Here is a 22020-nt window from a genome sequence, read left to right on the forward strand (position 1 = left end):
GGGTGTTGTGACGTGCGTGCCACAATGTGGCGTCAATGAATTGCCAGCTCGACTTCCTCGAGCACGTCAATTCCCACTCACAACAAAATATTTAGACCACGTTACAGCTAAACATGGCAGAAGTCACGACAGCACAGTCGGTGCCGATTTTGCATCCAGAAATCTCGGGTTCGGGGCAGCCAGCTCGGTCGCGCCATCGTAATCGTCGGCCGAGGAATTCAGACCAGCAAGCTCAACAACAGACCGAGCAGACGCAACAACCGCAGCGGCGTAACCGCAGACGGCCGGAGAGACCTGCTAGAGATCAAACAGATGCGCAGATTGAGAGTGCTTCTGAGCCGAGTACGAACGAACGCGGATCAAGGCGAAGACAGAGATATGGGCCTGATTCTGGCGCTGATCAGGCGAGTCGGCGAAGGCCAGCTGGACGGGCAAACACTGCGCTCAATCCCCAACAGCCAGACTTTATACCACAGCAGCAGCAGCAACTACAACAACCGCCGAAACCAACGGGTTCAAAGTTTAAAAATAGAGCAATGGCATCGTCATTTGGGTCGCGGTTGACTGTCCCAAATGCAGAAGATGAATCAGTTACAAAACAGTCAAAACGAAACATTCCAACAGCTTCACTTGATTTGACAGAGTACTTTTACGGGTTTGACATGTCTAACAACTCGCTCGCTGCAAGCATTCTACAGGAAATCCACTCGTGCGCATACGAATGCATGATCTGTATCAATTCTATCAACCGCAAGTCGCGAGTCTGGACATGCGACACTTGTTACCGTGTCTTTCATATCAACTGTATACAGAAATGGGCGAACCAGCTTAAAAAGTCAGGCGTCGAGCAAACGCCATCAGAGTCTTTCGACTCTCAACTATGGCGATGTCCAGGCTGCCAGACCGCACGTGCCCAAGTGCCGGACCGGTACAAATGCTGGTGCGGTAAGACTGACAACCCCGATCAGTCACCACTGTTTCCGCCGCACTCCTGTGGTCAGTCTTGTGCAGCAGAGTACACCACCTGTCCTCACGTCTGCCAGATGCCTTGTCATCCTGGCCCGCACCCGAAATGCCAGGCCATGGGGCCGCGTATTGATTGTTTTTGCGGGAAATCCGGTCTGCAGCGCAAATGTGTAGAGACAAGCTACGACGGCTGGAGCTGCGGCGTTGTGTGTGGTGAAATGATGGCCTGTGGTGTCCATCGCTGTTCGAGACCGTGTCACACTGACTTGTGCGGTCCATGTCAGGCACCAATTCACAGTAGCTGCTATTGCGGCAAAGAAGACAAGGACGTCAAATGCTTTCAGACTTTACCTGCCAAAAGAAGCACGTTTATCGACGAAGATGGTGACGAGGCTTACTGGATTGGCATTTGGAAGTGTGACAATGTTTGCGGAAGGTGTGTATATGTCATAATGTGTGCACTTTTACTAATTGTTAGGTATTACGACTGTGAAGACCATCAATGCAAGAAAGAATGTCATCCTCAGGTTGCAGAATCAGCGCACTGCCCTCTAAGTCCTGACGTTATTCTTACTTGCCCTTGCGGCAAACACACGATTAGTGACATACTTGGCCATCAGCGTGTAAAATGTACAGATCCAATCCCGACATGCACAGATCCATGCGGCAAGGAACTGGTTTGCGGACACCCATGCAAGCAAATTTGCCACACTGGCGACTGCGGCCCTTGTCTTGAGCGCGTTACAGTGCCGTGTCTGTGTGAACACACTTCAATAACCGTTCACTGCTGCGACCTTGCGATGGGTCCGCCTCGATGCGAGCATGTTTGTCGTGTCCAGCTAAACTGCCAGCGTCATGAATGCGGCGCGACTTGCTGTGCAGGTGAAAAGGCAGGGCTGGAACGTATGGTCAAGCAGCGGCGGAAAGAAAACGCGTATATGTTGCAGCATCTTGAAGATTACATCGAGCCAGAGCATTTGTGCACGCAGAACTGCAATCGCCCGCTCAAGTGCGGTAACCATATGTGCCAAATCACCTGTCACCGCGGACCATGTCCTCCCTGTTTAGAAGCCTCGTTCGACGAATTGACATGCAACTGCGGTCGGACAAAGATCATGCCGCCGATCCCGTGCGGAGCCAAACCGCCAAAGTGCAGCTACCCTTGCACCAGACCAAAGCCGTGTGGGCATCCTCTCGTGCCGCACAATTGTCACATGGACGATGAACAATGTCCAAAGTGTCCGTACTTTGTTGAGAGAGAATGCATGTGCGGCAAGAAAGTGCTCAAGAACCAACCCTGCAGTCGCGAGCAGGTCTCGTGCGGTCAGATCTGCAGTAAACTTTTGGCATGCGGATCGCATTTTTGCAAAAAGCCCTGTCATCATGAAGGACAGTGCGAGAACCCGTGCAAGCAACTTTGCGGCAAAACAAAGTCGTGTGGGCATCCGGACGAAGCGGCGTGTCACTCGCCGTTCGAGTGTCAGGAGCTCAAACCGTGTCCGGCGTTGATAACAATCAGCTGTCAGTGTGGGAATTTGACCGTTGAGATCAAGTGCAATGCGACAAAGTCGCAAAAGAGTCCGAAGCGAGAATTGAAGTGGTGAGTTTGCATACATTTGTACAACTTTGTTCATACTAATGATCGCAGTAACGATCACTGTGCTCTTCTTGCGCGGAACAATCGTTTAGCTGAAGCTTTACAAATTAACCAAGAAGCCAGAGCGGAAGCCACTCCGGTTCATTCGGAGATTTGCCTACGACTTTATTCCATAAACAAGAAATGGTGCGAGAGTATTGAGAAGATTGTTGACTCATTTGTCATTGCTACCCCACCAAAACGCTCGCTTGCATTCCCACCGATGAAGAGTACTCAGCGACAATTTATTCACACGTTAGCCGAAGTATACAATCTTGAAAGCGAGGCGCAAGATCCTGAACCTCATCGCAGCGTGGTGCTTCACCGTACTTCGCGAACTGCGTTACCGGACCGAAACCTGGCCCAGTCGTATGCAATTCTGCAAAAGACAAAGGCGCAGGAAGGTGTTTCGATGCCATCGTCAGGCGTCATCAGCAATACCGGTCTTCTGACTGCACTCAGGCGGGCTCCAAAACAAGCATACAATGCCATCGTACTAGAGTCTGTACAAATCGGATTAATGCGAATGGATCTCGAGCGAAAACTTGAGCCTTTGATTTCGGAGTACTCCCAGCTCAAGTTTACGGTGCAGTGGATCGCGGACGAAGATGTATTGCTGCAACCTAAGCCGTCGTCGCTCGCAATCGACCAAGTCGAAGCCGAACTCGCAATGTTGAAGCCGATAATCAGACGGTTTGTCGTGTTGAAGGAGCATCTGGCCGAAGTAGTCGAGCTCTGCTGGGTCAACAAGGAGGGCGCGATTGCGTATCGCGAGCGAGACAAGTCAACGTCAGTGACACCAACTCCGAGCTCGTCAACAACGAGTCTGGTCACTGCGGGCAGGTTTGCAGCGTTCAACCAAATTGCAAAAGCGGCATCGGAACCGGTAGCGTCGTTGTCTGCGCCTACGCCGACTGCGACGGTGGCTGCAGCTAAAAAAGTTAAGAAAGAGCCGATTGCGGAGTCCTGGGAGGATTTGAATGATGAGTCCGATATAGTAGAGACCGAGTCCGGAGCTGATCTAGAGCCTGACTATGCGGTTGAGTCTGAACATACGATTGAGTCAGCTGTGGTTGAGCCTGGAGATACGGTGGAAAAAGAACCTGTAGAGGCTGATGATGGTATTGACATTGAAATGCCTGTCAAAGCTACGACTGTGATGGAGTCTGACGCGGCAGTTGACTTCGGAGCTTTAGTAGACCCGCGGGCGAGAACAGATTCCGAAGCTTTAATTCACGCTGAAGCTGCCGAGTCGGATGCACCTGGAGCGTCGACTGAACATGGAAGTTCAGAGACGGAGCAGTTAAAGGAAGAAGAAAAGGTGGTGGAAGAGTGATGAGTGGTAAATTATTTCTTGGTATATAGCTAAAAGTTACTGTATTGTTGGTTGTTTCTTCAGATATTTGTCGTAGGATTTGGTCAATAAAAGAAATGTATATTTTTTGCGACTTTTGCAGACCTTTTTAAAATTTCAAGGTGTTTTTTTATTTGTAGATAATTCAATTAATCTTGATTAAAAGTGAAGACAAGTTCTGGTTTTATAGACTTACTTCACTCAATGACTACACGATACAATGTCGGATGTTTTCATTCTTAAAATAATAAAAATCTTTAAACACTAAATTTTTATTTATTTATTATTGTATTCTCCGTCTTATACAAACGACGTTCGTAAAATAAATATTAACATAAAAACTCAACATCATCACAAGACCCTTACTTATCAGCAACTCAAATTGCCCTCGTGCTCTGTGCAGCCCTCCACTTCGTTCCCTTTCCTTTATCGAGTACTCGCTTATACTCCATTGGCACTGTATCTAGATGCCAATAAGTTCACTAGTTTTTCTCCTATATAGTCTGCCTATAAATGTTAATTTATACTATATTAAGCCACCATAATACGTTGATAATGCCATTAATTTTGAATTCTAGGTCACGTCTCAAACAGCTAACGACCATTCCGTTAACCATCATTAATAAAACTCAAGCATCAAACTTGATTTTCCACCACACCAGGTCACAACCTTGTTACAGCATTGTGTCAAGATGTACGTTTCAAGAGTTTTCTGAATGTGGCGCTTGCTTAAGCATGTTGCTAATGCACCCCTACCTTTCTGAAACTAAACCGTTCCGAAATAAATTGAAGATCAAAACAAGTCCATATTCGCTTCGCCTTGGCTATGCTGCACTAAACGTATATAACGAAAGACACGTTTTGACGTGCTGACGCGTTGACACGTGACACAATCAGGTTAAACCACGCGCAGACAACTACCGGGAGAACAAAAGAAAAGATTACATGTTTCAAAGCTGAAATTTTAAGCTAGTGTATTTAACTGTATCTACGCTTCACTGACATTGTCAGCTTCTTCCACGCGATGCTTATCTGTCTGCAAACTGTATCTTTCCTGTCGTGCATTAGTGTCTTGCTATTCTATACAATTATTTCTGTCTCTAATATATGTTAAAGAGTTACCGAGTGCGATGCCAGTTCTATCTGTCCAGGCTTTTAGAGGTGGATTTCAAATCCGTGCGCTTAATCAGACGCTGACTTAATATTGTCGGTGACAACCTATACTGCCAGAAGTTAAGTATCGGCATGATAGTGCTAATTCTGTTTGTATAATAGAGGAAGTTGAGCGTCAACTCAATACGAGTGTGAACGGAAGAAATGGTGCCAAATGTACTCCAGCCCACATCTACACTTTGATTTCGCAGCAAGGTTATAGAATGGCGAATCTAAAGAGCTATAAGCCTCTTTTGCCTTTGTTGGCCTTTGTTTGCGTCTTGTTTACTCTAGTTCCCCTTACTTCAATTCTGTTTACCTCACAATTTCCTTTTTTCTGTCATATTCAAAAATACTGCATTCTTGAACAAATACGTCATATCCTTTGTCTCATCACTACGCACTAGCCGTACTGAAGAACAGGGTGATTGTTGAAGCTATTTTGGTCCAATCGGAATGTGCAATGTGGCGGAATGTGGAATATGGCGTCTTTAAGTTATTCGCTAATGCACTTCTGCCCGTTATTAATAAGACATTTAAACCTTGACGTTTAAAACTAAGTCAATGTAAAAAGACGTCAAAAGCGCAAGAAAATGCCATATAAAATATCACGACAGATGCATGTATTTACAAAAAAAACATGTCGCGACGCGTTCAATAATGCCGACGTAGATTTGATCATGTGTGCAGTTGGAAGAATTTTGTTTACTCTGTATCAGTTTGTTTACACCGTGGTTGTTATGGCTACGAGGATCCAATTCACAGTTCCATCTTTCCTCAGTTGCAGCATCCATAAAAGATTCACACCGAATTTTGTTACAAAGCTTTTTAAATGATTGAGTTTGTGGTTATATTTATTATTTATTTCAATACTAACAATGTAGCTTCTACTTACAAACTTTGGCAGACAAAGTTCGCGTGTTCAATCATGGGGATCCCGAACCCACGGATAACAGCGACTCTGCCGGCGCAGAATCAGAGGCACAGTTTGATACCGTTGAGCTAGCTCAAGTCCCATTTGAATCATCAGCTTCTGCTGATCCCTCACATGTGACGGGCACTCTTGCCGTCCTAGGTATCAACCAAAGCATGCTTGAGCTGGCTCTTACGGTGGTACCTTGGATTACAGAAACCCAATACAGCATGCTACATAGGTCTCACGAGGACGATCCTTATAGACTGCTCTTGTCTTTCTTTGTGGCGAAAGTGTTCAACGCCATAGAATACACTAGGCCCGGCATCGTAGACTACGCGCGTGTTACATACCTCCCTCCGAGCTTGGAGATGTCTTATAGAAACGGTACCAGAAGTGAATCCAGTATAGAGCAAAGGGGAAGGACTTTGAAAGGAAATTACACACCTGTTTTCCCTTCACGGTTGGCATCCAAAGACGAGAAAGAGCAAGCTCGCGTCAACCGGTCGAATGCTTGGAGTGAACTTCATGTTTGGAGTGACCGTAGTATTGCAGAGTCTGATCGGCGTCTGTTGTGGTCTACTTTCCCAACCAAACCAAAACCTGGCAATGAAGACACTGTGGGGGACTTTGCATCCGCGGCGGCGAAAACAGCGATGAAGTTGCCCAATGCTTCAGCTATAAACAGAGACTCCTCAAATACAACGCAGGAAATGAGTTGGCGCATGGATTCGTTGGCGCATCCACCTCAACGCCGAGGCAAAAGCAGCGCGTATTGAAACAATGTATGCTAACATGCGAGTAGATGATTCAGCCGAGTTGCTTGAGACAGGTTTACACAGCATGGCAAGCACGGCAAAGATGTCGCCTGTTGCGTCATCTGACTTCAAAAAGTCGTCTGCGCAAGGTTATACAGCAGAAAATCACAGATGGCCTGCCGGACCTGGCTATGATTCTTGGCCTGATCTGAGTAAGAGCACCAAAACATTTTTCACCCGAATTAGTACTGAAAAGATTACAGATGCACTATTAGATTATAATGCCGCTGCACGTAGGGGTTGCCCCACAAGCAAAGCATTATTGGCTGCGCAAGCTTGCTCGTCAAAGACTTCACAAGACTGGAAAGTTCACAAATTACCGCGCCACCGCTTGACTAGTAGAGCTGTTTCGGCACGATGGCGCCGCTTGAACTTTCCAAAAGAGTACCCCCAATTGATGTCTAGTAAGAAACTTAAGTCTAGTGCCAATTTGAAAGATCCCAGTGGTTCAACTTATACACCTGCCAATCCATATAAGTCTGCACACCTATCTGAAGCTCAAGGAGTCTCTGTTGTAACTGAGAACAGCGTTGAGCCTGCGCTGTCTGATCCTGAGTCAGAGCTGGTGCCAGTCGTGTCGGATCAAATAGCATATGACATAGACACTAGTGTGGATGCTGCACCAAAGGCAGAGTTACCAAAGCTTGTGTGTACGCCATCTAGAAAGTCTGAGTGTCTGGCTGAACCTGTAGAGCCTGCAGAGCCTGTATACATGGTATTTTCAGTGGAAGCAATAGTGTCACCGTCTTTTCCGATGGTAGATGTCGAATCTGTGCCTATATCTTCTGCCTCAGAGTTTGAGTTTTTGCCGACACCAGAAATGAACTTTCAGCTTCCTCCAACATCGAGACCAGCACCAGCTACAGATTTAGAAGGCATGCGGTTGAACAAAGCTCGTCAAGTACCGCGCCATCTCTGGACACCTACTAAATCGTCGTTCTTGTTTGGAGAGTGGAAACGGCACAGAAACACGTCGCGTTGTGATGACTATATTGTCCGATAGCGACTGAATTTTTCACCGCCCTCGCCAGTCTTGCCACGGTACTATCGCGGTTATATCCGTGACAACCAACGTCCAGAAGAGAGCTGCGATTGAAGATGATGTGGAGTGCAAGACTCGTCATTTGAAGCGTGTTAAAAGTCGGCACACACCGACTGCGAAAGCATCAAACGATCGAGAAATGCCGCTTGACATACTCCAGAACTATGAAGGTGACGAGCCTATTATCTCGCAAGCTGTGCGTACTGAGAACAATGATTACGTCACAACCTCATGCATGAACGTTGACCAGGAAATGCCGCTAGGTGATCTTGAAGTGAAGACTACAAGGAAGACGAGTTTACTATCTTGCAAGATGTGCATTCAGATAGTGAAGATGAAATGTTAGCGCTTCTTAACAAAGGCAAGGCACGTGGAGCTTTTGTAGACGAGCCAGTCGCTAGGAGCCAGTACGACGAGGATCATGACATATCAGAGCTCTTGCTAGCGATCATGTAAGAGTCCAGAAAAGAAGCTGATGCTGCCCGGACCAACTGTACTCGTGACAATGACTGCTTGGAGGAGTCTAGCGCTGTATCTGCAACTAGAAGAACTGTACGTGGTGTGTCGCAGGCAATGGCAGATGCTCGAGATGCACAATCGTCCAACGTGCCTGAAACTACTGAGCCTTTGAATGATCGCAAGAATCGTAAGAGACTTCTTCAGTCTGATATGCCGTCTACTTCCGCATTGCAGTGTTTGAAGCAATTTGCAGTTGAGGATCATGAGGATCAGAACTATAGGACATCTCGTCAGCAGCAGCGTGTCAAATGGAACAATGTCTCAATCGCCGATGCTCATGGGGATTCTGCCAATGACGCATTGTCTGCCTGTAGGTCTGTTCAAGTAGACAGCTCTGCCAGCGTCATGGAAAAGGGCGCCCCTTTTAAGATAAACGAGAGTATAGATTGCCAAAAAAGCGGCCTGCAAGTGTTGTTGGAAGCCATGGCAGCAGCCGACGAAGGATAATCATTTATTTCCTGTGATGACAGCTCGGGAGAACAGAGTGTCAGATCTGACAACGAGAAAGAAGAATGTTTTCCAACTTATTCCGCAGAAAGTGTCTCCAGCATTCCATGCAGTCAGTCCTCAGTTCCCGCTACTAGTACGCATGTTGCTGGAATTGACATTATCTCGTCGACAGCAGACGATGACACCATTGAAGAGCTTTTGCGTGCTTCTCCTCACCAATTGACTGCTAAGACTGCGCCTGATCAGACGTGTTCTGAGCCTCCTCTCGACCTGGACACCAGCAATATGCCGTTCTTTGCTGTCTCTGAGTATGGCAAACGACGACGAGTGATGAATGCTCCCAGTCAGATCTCTGCGAGTCCCCTGCTCCGATACAGCAGCTACCAGTTTTGCGATACATCCAGATCGAGCGCTAGCGAGCAGGGTGAGCAGCTTCATGGCACAAGTCTTCTTGATCAATTAACAAGAAAGCGGAAGTTTTGACGCCCTTTTTCTGCCCAGTGCTGCTTTTATGACAGCTATATTTTATCTCTTTCGTGAGTGAACAAAAAAAATAAGGAAAAAAAAAACAAAAAATGTTTAAAACAATCACAGCGGTCGGAAAGGCGTTGCTGAAGCTGTGCTAGATGTTAGGGGGTAAATTTCGCTTTCATCTGATTTGATTTCGTGTTCGACTAATTGATTATCTTACAGCTTCGAACACGGTTAAGGTAACGTCTCATGATCCATTCTAATACATAATTATTGTGAAAGGGGTAGGGGTGTCTAGAGTTTTTGTTTTGGACTGTATTTTTATTGCGTTTCTGAGTTTCTGGGTTTCTGGGTTTCTGGGCATTTTTACGTGTTTACGGTTTTTTCCTGGATTTGTTTTCTGTCGTACTTTAGGGGTTAGTGGAAGCAGGGCCGGGAAATAGTGGGTTTTGGGGGGTAAGAACTATGAGCATATCACAAGATTATTAGCTAACTAATTTTGAAGACCTCAGCGATCTCCCATCGGCGGCTGTGACATTTAAGTTGATGCGTTGAGGAACCTGTTGCCCACTATCATGGATTACACGCATATACACACACAATTTGAAAGATCTGGAGTATTGAGAGGGTTCACTGTTTGCTGGTTTATTCTGGGCTATTTTCTAACCGAAGCAGTTCCAGAATTTGATGCAGTGAAGCACGGCGAGTCAAATCGTAGGTATTGGTATTTGATGTTTGCAGAAACATGGTTAGGAGGCGCTCGCAGTGTGCTGAGAGACGACTAAGTAGTTACTACTGCATACGTTTTGTCATGGATTCATGCCACCTAACCAGTGAGATCCCCAGTGGTCTGAGGTCAGACAATTAAAGGTGTGTTGACTGATTAAATACCTTGCGACTAAATATATCTTTGCATTTGATATACATCACAGAATAAAGCACGAGTCGTGCCACGCACATGCGGAGTGGCAAGATTTGAAGAATCAATACGGGTGAGTTAGCTTTCTTGCTCGGTTCAATTACAAGCCAGTACTTTTAGTGCAAACTCGAAGTTGTTGCCGAGAGGCACAGCTAGCTGAGTCACTGTTGTCGTGACTAGTTGGTAACTCGAAAACCACTAGTTTGCAATATCAGACGACTAAATATGTCTCAATTGCGTACTATATTTTCTGTGATATACTGCAAGCAATGTGGGATATGCTTCTTTGACGCTTCATGCTATTCAATCGCATATCTGGCAACAGCACCGCAACGACTGTGTGACTAGAATATATAGTACGCTATAGCTGGTATGTCTATCTGTTTCAAGTGCATATGCTCTAGCGGAATGCAATTGCGTTTTCTTGTAATAGAAGCATCTCGGTCGATTTGCTTATACAAAAATTTACGGCAGACTTCGTGTTTTTGGGACAAGAACTTTGGCTCGACACGGTTTTGGGCGCTTCACTTTGTTAATGCAAGGGCAACAAAATTTTGCATGTTGGAACGGTATTTGGATATATTGGGATTAAATTTTGCATATCAGAACGAAGTTTTGGCATTCGTAACGAATCCTTTGGATATTGTAACGAGTAACGAAAATTTGCCGTCAAAGCGAGTTTTTGGTGTATAGAAACAAAGCTTTTGAATTTCGTTACGACAATTTTGAATTTCAAAACGAAGTTTTGATGTATTCAAATAAGGTTTGATATATCGAAACGAAGTTTTTGAACTCCGTTACGACAATTTTTACTTTTGGAGCGAAGTTTTGAATTTTAATGTTGGAACTACAGTCTGGCAAACATTTCACATAGTGGAATGAAATTTTGTTGGGCCTGAAAGGCTGTTGTGAGGCAAAAGACTCTGGCTTTTGGGACTTGTCCAAAAGAGCAACCACCATCGACAGTCAGTTCAAAAAGCAATATGGACTGAATTTGGAGTTCACTTTGTGTGTAACAATGTTTGCTAGTAATGAGTTTAGAAAAGAGGTGTTTTCCTAAAGTAGCAGCTTGAATATTCAGCTTCAATATTCAAGGCTGTGTGGAATACATTTTCATCAGAGAGATGAGAAAGACTAGAAAAACCAAAAATTTGCAAATTAGCTGAGAGATTTTGACTTGGTCTGAAGTTTCATTCTGCAATATCGCGGGATACAAACTTTGAAGAAAAATTTTCTTTTTCCCTTGGGCAGCAGCTTGAGTTGCCGCTGGTATTTAAGCTTGTGGGCGGGATCTGGTTCTTGTTTTACTGCAACTGCTGTTTTTTCGCAATCTCGTTATCATTTCAGATTTGGTGCACTGTGCTACTGTATGTGCTTCAAGGTTGTGTTTGCAAAAGCTCAATGGGCTGGCTTTCTGCTGATGAACTCCTGTTTTGTGGTGCTGTTGAGATTTCGAGGATTTCAAAATATTAGAATGCTCGTGACCTTGCAGATGGGGATCTGCAAATAGCGAGCTCGATTTCTGTGTGTGTGTGTGTTTTGTTTGTGAGTGTATAACTTGCTTGGCCTGTTCTAATTGAAGATCATATAAAACAAGATAAAATTGAGCGTAGCTATTTAACGAAACTCTGTTAAATAAATATAATTAAAGGCTGTGGTTACAATTATACGTTATCTTATGGAAAAGCACAAACAAACAGCCAAAAATAGCTAAGAACGTGTTTAGCTTATAGTAAATATGATTTCTAGAACTTGTACTGAGTAAAGGGAGGGATTTTTGGAGAAGCTCTGAAAGTGGACTCTATAGAAATAAAAGGGTTAGAAGGTACACTCTATATTAGACTTAAGCTTACTCAAATTATTAACTAAAATAGACAAAATTACAGTAGTTTCATGAGATTTTTCTGTTACAGTCTTTATTGTTAAGCTGATTATAATATCTACTTATCATTATCTATTTATATTGTGTTTGTGTACTTCTAGATAAAAATTGACTAGTTACTTTGAATGACTGCGAAGGTTGAACTTAATTTATAAAGTTCTGTTATAGCTAGTGGTGCTAACTGAATGCTTTCGTCAAAACTTTCTTCTACCCACTGTGCTCTTGATATTCAAAGAATAGCTGCATTTAAAAGCCACACTTTTTTCGCTTTATTGAGAAGAAGCCAGCTTAGAATCAAAAAGTATGCTGATTCCTGTCAGACAGCGGCAAACAATCATTTGATAATGAATAAAAAATAAAAAATGCAAATCAAATCTGTAAGTTACATGTCCACCTAGTTACGGGTGTCTGCGAATCTGAGAGCACTTGCACAATAAATAGTCACTTGCGGTGCTCGTCCTTTACCTTTTTTCATACGATCAGTAGCCGTTCAATGTCTGCAACGATTGTTAGCAGTTTAAATCAGCAAACTAAAAGTTCCTCTTTCTTTGTAGGGCTGTATGTGTCGCCGCCCACCGTGATAGGTCGGTCACCTTTTGTTTACTCTAATTAGCAATAAACAGCATTATTGGCAATAGAATGAATGACTAGATGGGTTAGAATTGCTGGGAGAAACATTCCTGACTGTCCTTAGTCGTTTCTAACTGTCTTCTGATATCGTTGAGACTAGTTCTTTTAAGTTAAAAGAATGCCATCAACAGCATTGTTCTGTGACTCATGTTCAGTATAGTATTTGCCATAAATGCTGTTCTGAATTGTACAAAGCATCTGTAGATGCCGGGAAGAGTAGGACGGAAGTTCCCGATCAAGTGAAAACCTTAAATGTAGTATTTGGGAGAAATTTACATACTACGCTTTGAACTCAAGACAACATTTGCAGGTTGCTCAATATAACATGGATACAAACGGGAAATCAGCGAAAAAGACTGCGAAGCGGAAACTTAGTGCTGTTGATGACGCAAAAAATAAGGGGGAAACTGCGGTGGTAGTTGCCGACGAGATCAAAGTTAAGAAGGTGAAAAAGGCAAAGAAAAGCAAGGAGGAGGTCGACAAGCCGAAAAAGGAAAAGAAGAAGCCGAAAAGGAATGTCAGTGACAGTATGACAAAAAAATCAACAGAGATAGTGGAATCACAAGAGAGTGAAGCTACAATAGTGAAGAAAAAGAAGAGCAAACCAAAAGCAACGAAGGAAGAGATTAAAAGACACAGTCCTAAAAAAACCTATGAAATGAGCGAGGAACCATCCAGAAAGCGAAGGAAGTCAATAACGACAGAAGAGAGCAGCACGTTAAAGCCTGCAAAGACGTCTGCTTATGCGAACACCAAGGTGACCAGCAAAGACCACTCAGATTCGGACTCGGACTCAAACCAAGATTTCGATTCAGGCTCTGACGGCGATCAGAGGAATCCAAATAAACGCAATGCACGAAAATCAGCACTTGAAAGATCTTCACTTAAACTTAAGCAAGAAGCAGCAATAAAGGCAGCTAAAATGGCAGACCACCGAAACTACTTGATTATGTATGCTCGTCACCGTACTGCTTGGAAGTTTTCCAAAGTTAAGCAATCATGGATCTTGCAGCACTTATATGAATTACCTATCGAGTGGGAATCAGACTTGCTTGAGTATTTACGTGGACTACCACAGTCTGTAGCAAAGGACAGAATAACTGAAACTGCGAAATTGGTCGTCGCAGCCAAAACGGACGATGAGACTGAAGATGCAGTCACGAAACGAGGACGAGCGGCGCTGGTTCTAAATGCGTTTGGAGTTTCTGCTCCTCACCCCGATACTGACGAAGAAGAGCCATCCTCCTCTTCGTCTTCATCTTCGTCATCTTCGTCATCTTCGTCATCTTCGTCATCTTCGTCATCTTCATCATCGTCTGCATCATCTTCATCCTCATCATCTACAACGTCTTCTTCATCTTCATCATCTACAGCGTCATCGTCATCGAATGGGTCTTCAGTATGACTATAGACTTGTATGATGCATACATACATGTGTCACAAATTAATAAGCTCATACTACATAATGGTTGACATGTAAACTGCTCCTTCTGTTCAAGGTCACCCTAAACCGCAACATGATGCGCTTTGCCCTTACCCTTAGTAGATTTTGTCGTGTGCTTGCGGTGGCCTCCTCGCTAAATATCTTCCTGCCACACAAACTGGCGACGTCCACCTTTGTTCACACCACATCATGAGTATTAGGTTCCAGAATGTTCAGGTATATTTTGTGAATAGCTGTCTGCTTTGTATTTATGCTTATCATGCACGTCTAGGTTCAACAATTCGTTGAGCGGTTTAAAGTTCGTAAACCCCTTTGGTCTTTACGTTCGTCGTTTATATACTGACTAGACCTCAACAGACCGACTCAATTATGCTCAGAAGCCGCATGGGTTCTATCAGACCTGTTGGCGAATTTTTTGACGTCAAACGTGTGTCGAAGCCCAAAAACATGGGCGACGTTCAGCGACGCGTAACATACAATCTGGCATATTTCTCTGCAAACTATGTCATCGTTTTTGCCATTCTATTCATCTACAGTTTGCTTACGAACCTGCTGTTGTTATTTGTTTTAGTTAGTGGAATTGTGCCATACAAACCTCAGAATGCTGACATCGTTAGATTTTTGTTGCCGCAAGTTTGTACGGTATTAATTACCTGAAGGGAGGAGACCTCAATCTCGGTACGTTTAGTTAGTCAAGTTGTTGTAAAGAAACTTCTAATTCAATTTAGGCTTTACACGATTGACCACGTCCCAACTATATGTCGGTCTTTTAATCGTTGCTCTGCCGCTTGGCATCATCGCCTCACCATTTTCTACCATTCTCTGGCTTTTGGGAGCCGCCTGCGTTTCGATTCTGGGCCACGCGAGCCTGCTCGACAAACCAATTGAAACGTCTTTTTCCGACGAAGCCGTCTAGACCGGGGAGCGGGGACGATAGAGGAGGAGGCTGGGTCTAGGCGGAGAGTGAGTGGAGACACTCGTGCGAGGAAGAATGAGAGGCATAGAAGAAGCAGTAGTGGGTGGTTTTCAAGAAGGAAGGAAAGTGGAGAACAACAGCAACAACAACAACTACTAGAACAGCAGAATATTTACGACATACAAGCAAGACAGAGTATACCAGTTTACGATCATGCGCAGGAGCGGGTATTATATGATGAAGTAGGCAATCCGTTTATTGTGCGGTCAGATCGGATTGTGGCTTTGTCTTCTACCCAATTGAATGTGCCAAAGACAAAGTCCGGTCGGCCGCACCGCAATAAGGAGGCGTATCTCGAGTATGATGGACGTGGCGGTGTAAGAGCGGTGTCGGCCCAGGCTGCAAGACCATACCAACACGAGTATAGTTCGTCGCCTTCGCTTATGTCGGGAGAGTTTGGTTCAGTTGCGAATGAAAGGAGGGCAGTCAGTTCGCCAATAGAGACTATTGCCAGCTCGTCTACTAGACGGAGTCCTCAGAACAGTAGACATGTGTCATGGACAGGAGCAGACTGCGGAACGTAGCCGATGGAGCAAGAGGAATGATTGATTGTTACTTGTTTTTTTTTTGTTCCGTTTCTATCCTGTACAATACGTTTATAAAGACAATACAGTATAATTTAATCTAACAAGTTGTGATAGCCGGATCACTAATTTAATGATGAAACAGACGAACATGGTTCTCAATGTAGACTATATTTTTCGAGTCGGCGGCAGCGAACACGGCCTCGTCTTGGACCGAACCACTAGCTGCAGCGATGTACTTTACGCCACTTTTTGCAGCCCGGTAAACGTTGTCTGCAAACGGGAAGAATGCATCTGACGAAAGCGCGACCCCGGTAAGCTGCTTAAGCCATTCTTTTCGTTCTTCGGCAGTGAGGGGCACAGGCACCTCGGCAAACTTGGTCTCGTACTCTGACTTTTCCGGCTCCTCGTCCGGAATCTGGTTCGAAACGTAGAGATCGATGGCGTTGCTCTTGTCTGGCCGCTTGACACCCTTGGCCCATTTGAACCCCAACACATGCGGGTGCTGGCGTAACCACCAGTTGTCCGCCTTGTCACCTGCAAGTCTGGTGCAGTGGATACGCGATTGCTGGCCAGCACCAAGACCAATAAGCATACCGTTCTTTGCGTACGCAACAGAGTTGGACTGTGTGTATTTAAGCGAAATGGTGGCAACGATAAGATCAGTGACAGCGCTGTCGGGCAAGTCCTTGTTTTTGGAAACAATGTCCTTGAATGACGACGAGTTTATAAAGACATCATTTCGCTTCTGTGAAAGAGAGACACCGTACACCTGTCGTGTCTCGATCGAATCAGGGCTATAAGATGGATCAATCTGCAAAATTGTGTACTTGCCACCTTTCTTCTTCTTGAGCAACTCAAGTGCTTCAGGGCTGTATCCAGGTGCAATCACACCGTCGGAGACCTCTCGCGAGATGATCTTGGCGGTGACAACATCAACAGTGTCAGAAAGAGCAATCCAGTCACCGAAACTGCTCATGCGGTCGGCACCTCTGGCACGAGCGTAAGCAATAGCAAGTGGGGTAAGTTCCGGAATGTCGTCGACAAAATAGATTTTCTTCTCAACGTCGCTCAACGGAATGGCAACGGCAGCGCCTGCAGGAGAAACATGTTTGAAACTGGCAGCGGCAGGCAAGTTAAGTGAAACTGAGAGCTCCTTAACTAAGGGCCATGAGTTGAGGGCATCAAGCAAGTTAATATATCCGGGTGATCCAGCAAGAACCTTGAATGGGAGAATTCCCTGGCGAACAAAAGCTTGGGCAGGCTTTTGGTGAGGGTTAGCACCATACCGAAGAGTCAGCTGAGACTTTGTCTCGGCGTATTTCTTGCGGAAAAAGTCAGAAATGGCAGCATCGTACTCGGCAGTGTGCTCAAAAGCCTTCAGAGCATAGCTGTTTCGGGCATCAGACGAGATTCCACCGGGCAAATCAAGCTGCTCGAGGAACCCAGGGTAGTCAGACGGATCAGATAAGATGGTGACACGGGCATGGTTCTTTGCAGCAGCACGAAGAAGTGTGACACCGCCAATATCAATTTCTTCAACAGCCTCCTCAATGGTAACGTTGACCTTTGCAATGGTCTCCTTAAAGGGATATAAGTTGCAAACAACGTAATCAACCTTCTCAATTCCCTGTTCTGCAAGATCGTGCTCATCAGATTCAATATTACGCGCAAGAATACCTGTTAAGTGTTAGAGACCTTACTGTTAGGGAATGAAATAGTGTTCACTTACCCGCATGAACAGCAGGATGGAGGGTCTTCACTCTGCCGGAAAGCATCTCAGGAGCATGAGTAATAGCACTAACATCTCTATATTTTATAAGCAAGATTCATCTAAATAGCAACTATATGTTCCTACTCTACCGGGAAACCAGCTTCACGAACAAGCTTTGCAGTACCTCCCGAGGCAAGCAAGCGAATATCATGCTTAATGAGACCTTTAGCAAGATCAAGCAGACCAGTTTTATCGTAAACAGAAAGAATTGCGGTCTTCATCGTAAATGAGTAGGGGAAGAACGAAGTGTCGAGCTTCAGTTCTTTTAATATTTTTTTCTTTTCTGAGGGTTTTGAAGCCGTCTCAGGTCCCGATGACGTGTGCCCTCGTTTTGCCCCTACTCATGCCACTTAAAATAGTGTAATTATGGCATAAATGTATGTTATAACATTGGCATATACACTATTTATTGAAGCTTTTCTTCTCTTACAATTTTTCTTCTTTTTCTTTTTTAACGCTTTTTACCATTCAATCGAGCACTAAAATAGTGTTCATGGAAAGCATTTCTACTAGATGAACCCATTTGGAGCACGTCTATGAAGTATGTGAATATCCAGTGGTTGAATGAAGACTAAATGAAGGAATCTTGGGTGCAGCGGGCTTTCTGATGTTCTATAATGTGATATCTAAGGAGTACCCTTCGTGGACCTGGATGAGGCCTGGTGCAATGATTCTTCCGACATCTATTTCTGTCATTGTTCTGTTTTGTGTAGTGCTATTATGGAGAGATATCTGTTCAGATAGTGTATATGTGTGCAGTACTCGTAGACGTGTATATGCGTGTATAAGCATCGTAAATATGTATACTTGTATTTCCGCCATATAAAATAATAGCTTAATTGTTCTTATTGTGCTATAACTTATAGGTTCTACGCCATATTATAAAGTGATTCGTTTGTATAATAAAGTTTGAACGCATTGAACAATTTTGGCCAACATATGGCTGTGGTGGCTTTACAACTGTGGCTTGACCGCGTCGGCCGCTGACTTTAATGTCGAGTCTGCTTCTACACAACTCCATCGCGTATTGTCCAATTTACACCCTTTCATATAGCCCTAGACAACTTCGCAATGGTAAGATTCGATTGCACTCGTCTTGCTCTACTGTGATACTAATATTATTACAGACCTCAATCGGAACAGGTTATGATCTGACAAACAGTGTTTTCAGTCCAGGTAAGGACTATCCTCACTCATTCTTTGACTGATTACTCACCACAAATCTTCGCAGACGGTCGAAACTTTCAAGTAGAATATGCAAGCAAAGCAGTTGAGGCTGATGGCACTGCGATCGGTATCAAATGTGCTGAGGGTGTTGTCCTTGCTGTCGAGAAGATCGTGTCTTCTAAGCTACTAGTCCCGGGCGCCAACAAGAAAATTCAGACAGTAGATAGACATATTGGTGTTGTAAGTATACTAGATTTTGATAACTGAACAGGATTTAATTCTATTGTTTAGGCATACTCGGGATTGACCCCAGATGGTCGTCATTTAGTTGGCCAAGGCCGATCAGAAGCTGATAGCTGGCGAACAAACTACAAAGTCCCAATCAGTGTATCCACTTTGACCGATCGACTGGCTGGATACGTCCAAGCATATACTTTGTACTCTTCAGTTCGACCGTTCGGTGTCTCAGTCATTGTTGGTGGTGTTGATGAAAATGGACCTCATCTTTACACCATAGAGCCATCTGGAGCATATTGGGTAATCACAACCAATGAAGTCATATCGATTTGATTTTAACAGTATTAGGGATACCAGGGTGCTGCTGTAGGTAAAGGACGACAAGCTGCCAAATCAGAGCTAGAGAAGCTAGACCTGCCAAACATCTCTGCACGAGATGCCGTCAAGGCTGCTGCTAAGATAATCTACGCTGCTCACGACGATTCGAAAGATAAAGACTTTGAGTTAGAGATAACATGGATCAGCACATCTGAGACAAAAGGTCTCCACCAACCTGTTCCAAAGGAATTGCTAGAAGAAGCCGAGCGACTTGCAAAGCAGGAGGATGATGACGAAGAAGATGAAGACATGGACGAAGACTAGTTTGTTGTATCATAGCATTAATTACAGAGGCCGCCGTATTATATTGAACAAAAATATTTCCTGTTGAACTCTCCAAAGTACTACGCATCTCACTAGTATTTGACACTATTCATTACAATACATGCACTAAATAAGAAATTACAAGCACCCAGAAACTTTTTACACAGTCTAACGATATCTCCACAAGCTGAGAGTGTTGTGCAGCTTCCATGTGTGTCTTCTGCCATTGTTGGTCTTGGCGTATCCGTGTCCCTTTTTGATACCTCTGGATGCCTTGCCAGCAGCAGTAAGACCACGAGATTCGCGGTGCTTGTGAACAGCAGCAACGATCCAGTTGTACTTGGCGTTGTTGCGGATAGCATTGTGCTGGGGATCAACAAGAATGACCTCGAAGTACTTGTAGCTCGAGTCCTGGTTAATCCAGTACGAGTTCAAAACACGGAGGTTAGGAGCACGACGTCCAACTCGCTCCTCGGCGGTGGTACGGAGCGAACGCTGGTACTTAAGCTGGTTAATACCCATGTTGGTAGGCTTACCTGTACAGCTTGTTAACACTGACTCTAATTTTCATATCCGCAATCATATTCACATACCATAGGTAGCACCCTTACGGGCGGGTTTCTTACGACCACCACGTCTAACACGGATTCTGTAAATAACAAAGCCCTGTTTGGCCTTGTATCCCAGTCTGCGTGCCTTATCCGGACGAGAAGGACGGGACGCACGGTGAATGACGTTCATTTGACGATATTCCCAGCAGCGAACACGGAGCAAGAATCGGAGAACATCCGACTGCTTCTTGCGTTGCAGCTAAAATCATATAGTCAGCATTTCGATTCTCCAATACTTTCAGACTCTTCCAAGTTGTAATGCAATCATCTTGTAGCCCAAAATCATTCTCGTCAATTACCTCTTCAAGATACTTATAAGCACCCACTAAAGATAAATATTAGTATCATATCCTACATTATAACTTCAATACACAAACTTTTATATGTTGTCGATCCTCAAGTAGTGAACGGGTTTTGCTGGTCCTGGATATTCAAGATTTCGAGACCGTGTAGTTCTTGAATACGTCGAAGCTGAGTCTCATACTAAACCCTACAGAGCTGTGTCGTGACTGCTAATTTATTGTCTTTAGGGTATTTGCGGCTCAGTTTCAAAAGTAATTATAGTGGGTTTAGTGTCGCACTTGTTTTCAAGGGATTAGTATCGATATGGCTGAACGAATAAAACTAAATCGTGAACTTATATCGCATGTTCCTCAACCTATATCTCGAGAATATTGTAGTCATCACTCTTGCCAGTTATCCCCATATGTTAACAAGTATGTGCGACCATACTATTTGTCAAGATACATGGTTCTGCCGAACTATACGTGTTTTTCATCTGTGAATCATACATACTTTGCGCTCACCTTACCCTGCAACGCAGAACGGGAAAGCCTTAAAATTTTTTTGTTAAAACAGTGCCTTGGTGGCTTAGTTGGTTAAAGCGTGAGTCTCATAATCTCAAGGTCGTGGGTTCGACTCCCTCCCGAGGCAGTTTTATTTTTGTTATGCTGCAATTTTTAAGATGGATCAACTTTTTAAAATAAACGAAATTTTGTTTCTGGCTGCCAGACATATGCCAGCGTTCTGTCTCTAATACTATTTATTGGACGTGTAATGTGGCATTGTTATTTTTGAACCGAAAGCAAGTTACACACCCGCAACTAAATAAGGTTTCAGGGCTTCAGGGCTTCAGTAAGTTTTTGATCGTATTCTTTAGTTTCTCCACAGACCGCAATTAAAGGTTTAGCAGCAGGTTGCTGTTGTTCCTTAAAGGGTAATCCGTTTGGAATAGTGGAAGTAGAGCTGGATAGAATCGGCATATCCAAAATGCTGGAAACAGTGTAAATCACTACACGACTCTGCTAGAGTTTCTGGAGTCTCAAATAAATCCTATGTAGAACCTCGAAGTCTACCATAAAACTCTGTTTGCCAATATCCCACGTTAAACCAAGAATTGGGACGTGCAAGCGTATCCGGCACGCCAGAAAAATCCCAAGTTTAACCGCAAAACTTCGTCAGAGCATTTAGACTAAGCTCAGATGAGGAGTCACACGATTTCACTTCTGGCCCAACTCAGCAACCGCAATGAAGATGGAAACTGTAGAAAATCTGATGCTTGAGCCTGTTGTCGTATATGCTCGTATATGCCTAGACTAACAGGGACTATCGTGCTGCGAGTAATCGAAAGTAGAGCTGGTTGCTGTTGGACTTGGTATAATTTTGAACCGACACTGGGGATCGAAACATAGACAGCCGACGGGACTTTCTTGTCATGAATAAATCCTTCTGTTTTTTGAATAATTTCATTCTTATCATCGCCATAAACGGTACTGGTAATGGATCTAAATCGAATGACGTTCATGATGAAGAATGGAGAAAACAGGATAATACCAAGTTCCATCAGAAGGTAAACATTAGCGCTTTTATATAATAAATTGTGTTTAATAAAAC

General features: G+C 44.2%; 7 protein-coding genes and 1 non-coding gene across 8 annotated transcripts; 6 read left to right on the forward strand and 2 right to left on the reverse strand.

Annotated features, from left to right (window-relative positions):
- Positions 1-33: 33 nt before the first annotated feature.
- On the forward strand, positions 34-4045 carry V1512DRAFT_233383 (uncharacterized protein). Its single transcript, XM_066914034.1, has 3 exons — positions 34-1402; positions 1445-2566; positions 2615-4045. Exons 1-3 carry the CDS (start codon positions 114-116, stop codon positions 3936-3938), a joined length of 3735 nt encoding a protein of 1244 aa, XP_066773386.1. The 5' UTR covers positions 34-113; the 3' UTR covers positions 3939-4045.
- Positions 4046-6353: 2308 nt separating this feature from the next.
- On the forward strand, positions 6354-7931 carry V1512DRAFT_61155 (uncharacterized protein). Its single transcript, XM_066918450.1, has 2 exons — positions 6354-6991; positions 7043-7931. Exons 1-2 carry the CDS (start codon positions 6805-6807, stop codon positions 7840-7842), a joined length of 987 nt encoding a protein of 328 aa, XP_066773387.1. The 5' UTR covers positions 6354-6804; the 3' UTR covers positions 7843-7931.
- A 5146-nt stretch (positions 7932-13077) lies between these two features.
- Positions 13078-14157, forward strand: V1512DRAFT_251150 (uncharacterized protein; the record flags this gene model as incomplete). Its single annotated transcript, XM_066914672.1, has 1 exon — positions 13078-14157. One exon carries the CDS (start codon positions 13078-13080, stop codon positions 14155-14157), a length of 1080 nt encoding a protein of 359 aa, XP_066773388.1.
- A 408-nt stretch (positions 14158-14565) lies between these two features.
- V1512DRAFT_203272 (prenylated rab acceptor PRA1) lies at positions 14566-15112 on the forward strand (the record flags this gene model as incomplete). The annotated part of the gene is made up of 3 exons (XM_066913286.1): positions 14566-14766; positions 14814-14874; positions 14925-15112. 3 exons carry the CDS (start codon positions 14566-14568, stop codon positions 15110-15112), a joined length of 450 nt encoding a protein of 149 aa, XP_066773389.1.
- Positions 15113-15717: 605 nt separating this feature from the next.
- V1512DRAFT_219934 (cytidine deaminase-like protein) lies at positions 15718-17810 on the reverse strand. The gene is made up of 3 exons (XM_066913675.1): positions 17555-17810; positions 17429-17505; positions 15718-17376 (listed from the first exon to the last, which is right to left on the reverse strand). Exons 1-3 carry the CDS (start codon positions 17689-17691, stop codon positions 15827-15829), a joined length of 1764 nt encoding a protein of 587 aa, XP_066773390.1. The 5' UTR covers positions 17692-17810; the 3' UTR covers positions 15718-15826.
- A 669-nt stretch (positions 17811-18479) lies between these two features.
- Positions 18480-19677, forward strand: V1512DRAFT_257619 (nucleophile aminohydrolase). Its single transcript, XM_066915264.1, has 5 exons — positions 18480-18544; positions 18598-18646; positions 18702-18877; positions 18929-19174; positions 19223-19677. Exons 1-5 carry the CDS (start codon positions 18542-18544, stop codon positions 19514-19516), a joined length of 768 nt encoding a protein of 255 aa, XP_066773391.1. The 5' UTR covers positions 18480-18541; the 3' UTR covers positions 19517-19677.
- V1512DRAFT_257624 (60S ribosomal protein eL15) lies at positions 19550-20568 on the reverse strand. The gene is made up of 4 exons (XM_066915265.1): positions 20505-20568; positions 20427-20452; positions 20110-20326; positions 19550-20052 (listed from the first exon to the last, which is right to left on the reverse strand). Coding segments are annotated over exons 1-4 (612 nt in total). The 5' UTR covers positions 20506-20568; the 3' UTR covers positions 19550-19684.
- A 418-nt stretch (positions 20569-20986) lies between these two features.
- V1512DRAFT_t11 lies at positions 20987-21060 on the forward strand. The gene has a single exon. It is a non-coding gene; the product is annotated as a tRNA-Met (tRNA).
- Positions 21061-22020: the final 960 nt, after the last annotated feature.

The sequence above is a fragment of the Lipomyces arxii genome, assembly GCF_038497795.1.
Source record: "Lipomyces arxii strain Phaff 12-163 unplaced genomic scaffold V1512scaffold_2, whole genome shotgun sequence".
Classification (NCBI taxonomy): Eukaryota; Fungi; Ascomycota; class Lipomycetes; order Lipomycetales; family Lipomycetaceae; genus Lipomyces; species Lipomyces arxii.

Bases quoted from the DNA above. Each gene is read 5' to 3' on its own strand.
- V1512DRAFT_233383 (XM_066914034.1), top strand. From the start codon at position 114: ATGGCAGAAGTCACGACAGCACAGTCGGTGCCGATTTTGCATCCAGAA. The intron at 1,403-1,444 runs GTGTGTATATGT...ACTAATTGTTAG, and splicing joins TGTGACAATGTTTGCGGAAG to GTATTACGACTGTGAAGACC. The intron at 2,567-2,614 runs GTGAGTTTGCAT...TAATGATCGCAG, and splicing joins CCGAAGCGAGAATTGAAGTG to TAACGATCACTGTGCTCTTC.
- V1512DRAFT_61155 (XM_066918450.1), top strand. From the start codon at position 6,805: ATGTATGCTAACATGCGAGTAGATGATTCAGCCGAGTTGCTTGAGACA. The intron at 6,992-7,042 runs GTAAGAGCACCA...AAAAGATTACAG, and splicing joins TGATTCTTGGCCTGATCTGA to ATGCACTATTAGATTATAAT.
- V1512DRAFT_219934 (XM_066913675.1), bottom strand. From the start codon at position 17,691: ATGAAGACCGCAATTCTTTCTGTTTACGATAAAACTGGTCTGCTTGAT. The intron at 17,506-17,554 runs GTAGGAACATAT...TATAAAATATAG, and splicing joins GAAGCTGGTTTCCCGGTAGA to AGATGTTAGTGCTATTACTC. The intron at 17,377-17,428 runs GTAAGTGAACAC...AACACTTAACAG, and splicing joins CCATCCTGCTGTTCATGCGG to GTATTCTTGCGCGTAATATT.
- V1512DRAFT_257619 (XM_066915264.1), top strand. The intron at 18,878-18,928 runs GTAAGTATACTA...TCTATTGTTTAG, and splicing joins TAGATAGACATATTGGTGTT to GCATACTCGGGATTGACCCC. The intron at 19,175-19,222 runs GTAATCACAACC...TAACAGTATTAG, and splicing joins AGCCATCTGGAGCATATTGG to GGATACCAGGGTGCTGCTGT.
- V1512DRAFT_257624 (XM_066915265.1), bottom strand. The intron at 20,327-20,426 runs GTAATTGACGAG...ATATGATTTTAG, and splicing joins CTTATAAGTATCTTGAAGAG to CTGCAACGCAAGAAGCAGTC. The intron at 20,053-20,109 runs GTATGTGAATAT...CAAGCTGTACAG, and splicing joins CCGTAAGGGTGCTACCTATG to GTAAGCCTACCAACATGGGT.